The 7,248-nt window shown below is 37.0% G+C and overlaps 1 protein-coding gene across 2 annotated transcripts in view; it reads left to right on the forward strand.

Annotated features, from left to right (window-relative positions):
* ORC2 (origin recognition complex subunit 2) overlaps positions 1-7,248 on the forward strand; it is a 60,717-nt gene that overhangs the window by 44,809 nt on the left and 8,660 nt on the right. For both annotated transcript variants that reach the window (XR_002321435.2, XM_020970979.2), the window contains exons 13-16: positions 2,606-2,752; positions 3,440-3,611; positions 6,151-6,212; positions 7,129-7,247. Coding sequence is in view for 1 of the 2 variants with exons in the window: in XM_020970979.2 (XP_020826638.1) it covers positions 2,606-2,752; positions 3,440-3,611; positions 6,151-6,212; positions 7,129-7,247 (500 nt within the window). In the remaining variant the exon portion in view is untranslated. The remainder of the gene's footprint in view (positions 1-2,605; positions 2,753-3,439; positions 3,612-6,150; positions 6,213-7,128; position 7,248) is intronic.

Below are 7,248 nucleotides of genomic sequence, written 5' to 3' on the forward strand. Positions count from 1 at the left end.
ATTTCCTCCAGTGTCCCTCCCCATCCCCAGAGTTCCAGCCCTTAAGACAAAGACTGTTTTGTTGTATTCTAACCTTGAATCACTGTTTTAGGCCTGGTCCAGAACACTACTCTGTCCTGCATATGTGTGATTATCAGCAATTTGTGAACTAAACCCTGTCTCCACTTCCAGCATTTGCAATAGATGCCTTCACTCTGATTCTCTACCTTTCAAAAGTTATCAACATCATTCTCCTTTTTTTCATTTTCTTTTTTAGAAATTCAAATAAAATGAACCTTTCATATCCATTGGAGAACAAGAGAGGATTTCACATGAAATTGCACCTCTCTCTTGTGTAAAGCTTGCTTTTCTGTTATAGCATATAACATTTATTATAGAGTTTTCAAAGCTGTTCTTACTTACCCGAGATACCTTTTGTCCTCTTTTCTTTGGGGGTCGGTGAGTGGAATTCCTATCTGTCTCTCTTTTCTTCCATTTTCCATCTCCCTTCTGCCCAGGTTGAAAAAAGGAAAACCAGGGGCAGCTAGGTAGCGCAGTGGATAGAGCACTGGCCCTGAAGTCAGGAGGACCTGAGTTCAAATGCAGCCTCAGACCAAACACTTAACACTTATAGCTGTGTGACCCTGGGCAAGTTACTTAACCCCAATTGCCTAGAAAAGAAAAAAAAAGAAAAAAGGAAAACAAAACCTTGAAAACAAATGTGTAATCAAGCTATAAAAAAATTCTACATTGGCCATTAACAGAAATGTACACCTCATTCTATGTCTTGACATCTATGTCCATCATTTCTCATTCTATTTTTGTCGACTTTTCCAATCTTATGGCTGTGAGATTGCTTTAATTTGCTTTTCTCTAATTAATAGTGATTTGGAGTAATTTTTCCATACGGTTGTTTGTAATTTAGATTTCTTCTTTTGAAAGCTGTCTGTTCCCAGCCTTTGAAGGTGCATTTTACAGAAACAGCTAAGTTAGGAGGTGTACGTTTGAGAAAGGAAGAGATAATGAGTTCATTATTGGTCACATCGTGTTTGAGATGTCTTTGGGATATCCAGTTTAAAATTTCTAGTAAGCAGTTAAGTAATGATATAGATCTAGGAATCATCTGCATTGATAATTAAACCTATGAGAACTGATGAAGTTACAAAGAGAGTGTAGAGAGAAAAGATAGCTCAGGGCAGAAATTTGGGTGAATCTATGTATGTTTGTATATTTTGGTTAATAAAAATGGAGTTTGTACTATAATGTTAACTTGTATAGAATGCTCTCATTCATTTTAGGTAGCTATAATAAGCTTGCCAAAAGTACTCTTCTTTGGTTTCATTAAGTGTCTTGATTGTAAACGAAAGTCCTTATTTACTTTGGCCTTTCTGCGTTTGATAATGTTTGCTTTTCTTTTCTTAATCTTCCCTCTTTTTGTTGTTTGTGTTACTACTTGATTTTTCTGTCACCTCTCATATTTCTGCTGTGTGTTTGTTAGTACTTCTCTTTTCTCTCACCCCCAACTGGAAATTTCCCAATCTGCAGTACTTGGGAAACATTACTCATCTGTTCTTCTTTCTGCATACTCTTTTTCATTTGTTGTAGTGCTTTTCTCTGACATCTGCTATCTACCTCTAAACTCTTGGGACTATATTTCCATCCTTACCTCTCATCCAAGCAACAGTCGTTTCAGCAAAATATCTCCATTTAGATGTTCTCCTGTCACCTTCAAATAACAGTGTCCAAAGCCACACATTTCCTCCCTAAATCATGTCAGACTTTTATATTTCTATCAGTGACACCACCATTGGCCTAGTCATTGATACTTAAAACCATGGTATAAATTTTTTTAACGTACTGTCCTTTATGCTTTACATCCAAACACTTTGCAAATTCTGCCATATAAATACACACACACACACACACACACACACACACACACACACACACGCACACACACACACGCGCGCGCGCATGCATGAATGTACACATTTATTTATTTATTTATTTACTTACTTACTTACTTACTTACTTACTTACTTACTTACTTACTTACTTACTTACTTATTTTGGTCACTGTCTTTTGCCTCTGTGAATGAGAAGAGACTGTATTGCCCAGTGGGAAAAGAGAGGGAGACAGAGAGAGAGACCTAGCCTTGGATTTGGGGAGATCTAAGTTGAATTCCTGCCTCTGGCATATACTGGCTTTATGATCTTGGGCAAGTCATTAACTTCTACCCTAGACTATGAGGTTCTGAGAAGGTGCTGATCTTTGCTGTAGATCTGGATCCTCCTTAGGAGCTCCCAGTGCTGATGAAATCTACCCTTTTGTTTATGTTGTTACCATCCTGATACAGAACCTCATCATGGCATTGTTAGAGACTACGTGTAGTAGATCCAGTGCTACACTTGGAGTCATGAAATCTGGGTTCATATTCCTCCCCCTAATACTTAGGAACCTTGACATCAGGAGCAAATGGTACCTGTAGTAAATATCAGTATTATGCACATACGTATTTTCCCCTGTGTTTGAACCATTACAGCTGTTCTCCTAAAGTATCTTCCTCAATGAACCTGGGCTTTCTTATATCTCTTAAAATATTTGTTGAATTTCTTTTCCTTTTAGATTCTTCTTTGGAACTCTTCCTCCTTATCCATAATCTGGACAGCCAGATGTTGAGAGGAGACAAAAGTCAGCAAATTCTTGGACAATTATCATCCTTGCCTAAGATTTACCTCATAGCTTCTATTGATCACATCAATGCCCCCCTCAGTAAGTTTAACATTATTGCTGTTCTTTGTAAAGATAGCAGCTTGTAAAAATTTTTTTTTACAACAACATTAGTCATAAAACTAATGCAGCTCTACGTTATAAATCAAAAGACACTGCTTTCCAGAAGGATGTCTAGGTTTCCTTAATATCTGATTTGGAACATAAGGAATGCTATTAGCATTAGATAGTAGGGGGAAGAATAAACCTAGTCATGATTTCTTCTTCCACATTTTATTCTTAAACACTTTGTTTTGTGGTTTGAATTCAGAGGTTTGTGACATGTCAATAAAACTTTGGGGTTATGTCTTTTATTCATATATTTAAATGAGAACATTTGTAGCACACTAAGGCTTAATCTTATATTTCGAATACAAATATTTAATTATACTACAAGAGGTGCTACTGATTTGGACTTTAACAGGAAGAAAAATGTGTAGATTTCAGAGTTGTTTTTTTTCCTCCCAAATCACAGAATATTTTGAGTTGGGAGCCATCTTGGCAGCCAACCCATACCCAGCAAGTGGGCACTCATCTTCTGCTTAAAGACTCCAGCTCTGTTTGCTGGGTTTGGGGATCCTCTGGGGCAAGATTTTGAATAGCCAGTTAGGAGTGTTTTCTATTTGTGACCAGAGACCACTATATGAGGATAATTTTTTAATTTTTAATTTTTTTTTTAATGTTCTATAGTGTGGGATCATTCAAAACAGAGCCTTTATAACTGGCTCTGGTATGAAACTACTACATATAGACCTTATACTGAAGAAACCTCCTATGAGAACTCTCTGCTTGTCCAGCAGTGTGGAACATTAGCTCTTAGCTCCCTTACACACGTTTTCCGCAGTCTTACTCCAAATGCAAGGTAAGAAATGAAAGCTAAAACTAGAATTTTCTTTTACTTTGTGAATTTATACAGTCTCCAAAGAAGTTTTAAAGTAATTTTGCATTAAAAAAAAAAGTAACATTATCTCTTTCAGCAATTTATAGTAGTGACTTTTTTTTTTCTTATGGGGTTGAGGGAATGAAGTAAAGCTACAGTAGGGAAGAATAGATAGTATTGGTGTCTTATGAAGTAATTTTGTAGGGATTCTTTTTGTTATCAGCTGACATCTTTGACTCTTCCATCCAGCCCTAATACCTAATCAGTTCCCACGTCCTTATTATTCTAATTTCCCAATAACTTATGTATTTGTCCCCTCCTTTCTTTTCTTACATTTATTTCACAGCTGAATTATTAGGTAACCCTTCTAATAGTTCTTTCTGCCTTCATCTCTTTTCTTCCTAATTCATCCTGCCACTTCGCAAGTATCATAGAATCGGATTTGAAAAGGACCTCAAAAATCATCAAGTCTCACTTTTACCTGAGTCAGGCATTCCTTCTAAAATATCCCCAGTGAATAGTCACCAAGCCTTTCCTTGAAAACAAGACCCGTTACCTCCCATTGTAGTCCCTTCCATTTTTTGAATAGCTCCAATTTTCCTTTCATGAAGCCTAAATCTGTACCTTTGGAATGTTCACCGAATGCTTTTAGATCTGCCCCTCTGAGGAAAATTAGAACAAATCTAATCCTTTGAATTATTTGAGAATAACTATCATGTCCTTCTTCTATGCCCAACTCATTTTTTTTTCCATGTAGAAGATCTTAGGTATCTTCAGATGTTAATGCACACAGTGCTAGAGGCTTTAATTCCACCACTATTCTAGGCTTAAGTCCTCTGGACATACTTCAGCTTGTCACTGAGGTTCCTAAAATATAGTGCCCAGAGTGGAACTTAGTATTCTAGGTGTCGTCTGGTAGACCTCTTGCTCTGGATATTGTTCCCATCTTAATGATTGCATTAGCTCCTTTGTCTGCCATGTCATGCTATTAACTCATTGTTGAATTTGCAATCTGTCAAAGTTCCTAGGTCCTTTTCATAGGACTTGTTGTCTAGTCATGACTTCTCATCTTTAACTTGTGGACTGATTGCTTGGACTTTATATTTATCCTTATTAAGTTCTGTCTGTCTTCTTAGATTCAGATCATTGTTACAGCTTGTCAAGGTCTTTTTAGATACTGACTGTTTCATCTAGCATCTTAGCTATTCCTGGTTTATGTGATCTGCCAAACTGATTCTATCCATCCCTTTATCAGAGTTATCAAGCTAATGTTGAATAGCCAAGGACTGATCCCATGGACACTCTACTAGAGAAATAATACTCCCTAAGTTGACTGATGAGCTTTTCAGTGACTACTGTTTGGACTTGATCGTTCAACTAATTTCAGTTCTGTTTGATATGGTTCATCTGGTTCTAGTGACTTGAAATCAAAGGAGGTGCCCTCTTAATGTCATCCCATTTATCTTAGGTTTATTTTTTCTATTTAAACTTCCTAGTCTAAAGATCATTCTTGTTGGAAGAGAAAATGGAATCAAAATAGGAATCAAGTGGATATTTTAGGGCTTGTTCTTTTTGCCCAGTATCACAATCCCATTCACTCCAAGGGGATGGGATCCATTTTTTTTTCCAGTAACAGAGAGCAGGTGACTCTGGAGAAAACTTGGGGGACACACTGGGATTGGGGGGGCAAGGCTCAGAGAGATGGAAAGACATTGGGAACTAGGCTAGGGGGGCAGGAGTGTGATCAAGGACTCAAAAGTGACTGTAGGTAGGGCTTCCCGGACGGGGAGGTAAGAGAAGATCTGGGTGGAATAGAGGGAGTGGGGAGCCTGGGTTTCATACTTCCTCTTGTCAACCCCCTTGCCCCACTAGCAGCTCATGGCTCCTATGGACCTAGCCTCCCACATTTTTTGTTTGTTTTGTTTTTGGATAGTGGTTCTTTCCCTTTGGTGATCTTTCTCTTTTCCTTGACCAAGTAAAATCCAAACTCCTTAGCCTGGCTCTAGCTGACCTTTGAGGCCAATATCACTACACCCTGTGATATGCTTGACACTTCACTATTCCATGAACACATGTACTTTCTCATCTCTTCCATTGCTTATTTCATTTTCTATGGTTAGTGTATGCTCCTCCATCTTCTCAGGTCCTCACTGTTACCTGTTAATCTCAGCTGAAGTGCCACTGCTACCCTGATTACTCCATTTGGAAATTATTTTTCTTTTAGGATTTTCTTAGTGGCTTGTTTCTACTGCTCTTATATATGCACTTTTTAACGTCGACTTATAATATTTTATGTACTTGTCTTCTTTTTCCTATTAAATTGTAGCTTCTTAAGATAATCATACAACAAATGAATAATGAATAAATGGGGGTTATGCCTTATTTATCTTTGCATCTCTTCTAGCCCTTAGCTAAATGCTTTGCACATATTAAGTGATTAAAAATGTTTGCTGAATGAATATCTTAATATTAACATTACTGAGGGATTTAACGTGGTTTAATTGCATTTCTTTTTCCTTAGGGGGATTTTTAGACTCCTAATAAAGTATCAACTAGAGAATGAAGATAACCCTTCTTATATAGGTAGGCATATAGTGTTTATGTTTTATGGCTTCTTTCTAATAGGTCACCTCATTAATTCAATTTTCTTTTAACTAATTCTAGCACCATATCGTTTAAAAGCCCTGGACATTTTCAAGACTGATAAATTAGTATAGTGTACATTTCATATTTTCACGTATACTTTTAGGCTTTTTGCCAACCTTAAGTAGATGACGAAGGAAGATGTGCTCTAATTTTTCAAGTTACACACATTGACGTGGGGTATGTCAACCAATCTTATATTTTTCATAAAGAATTTTCATTATTAAGGGAAAATTTAGTGAATGCTTTATGGTATATTTGATAGGCTTTAAGAGATTTGCCTCCACATTGAAAGAAAAGAAAATATATTATTTAGGCCAAAATTTCTAGGAGATAGTTTTTCAGCTCTTAGCTATCTCACAACAATTCTCTTAATTTAAGTACTCCTGTTTAGTTTCATGCAGCTGAGAATATTCACATGTATTTGCCTTTTTCAAAGGATGTGTGACATTGTACAAGGTGAAATGTTCTCCAGCTTTTCCTCATCTGAAGAGTTGCATGTTTACTATTAACAATAGTATTCTCTCCATCTTCTGAACTCTTATATCACTTTGTTCATGTCTCTGATGTACTTATCACCCTGTACTTTGTATATTTATTTGATTGAGTAAACTTGATACTTGGATTGTAAACTCTTTGAAGGCAGAAACCTGTAACCCTAAGAGCACCTAGCACTGTACCTAGAACAAAGAGTTGTTTAACTAATACATGTTTAATGAACTTTTGTTGAAAACTTACTTGACTGCAGCAAGGACCTTATGAGGATGCACATCTTCACTCTGGTTTTAGCTTGGATGTCAGTGGAATCCTTTCTTCCTGCTTACTTACCTTGGATCTCAACTGTCTAACTCCCCAGGGCTTTCTTTTCAAGATTTCTACCAGCAGTGTCGGGAAGCATTTCTTGTTAACAGTGACCTGACACTTCGGGCACAACTAACTGAATTCAGGGATCATAAGCTTCTAAGAACAAAGAAGG

The sequence above is a fragment of the Phascolarctos cinereus genome, unplaced genomic scaffold, assembly GCF_003287225.1.
Source record: "Phascolarctos cinereus isolate Bilbo 61053 unplaced genomic scaffold, phaCin_HiC Scaffold_7;HRSCAF=346, whole genome shotgun sequence".
Lineage (NCBI taxonomy): Eukaryota > Metazoa > Chordata > Mammalia > Diprotodontia > Phascolarctidae > Phascolarctos > Phascolarctos cinereus.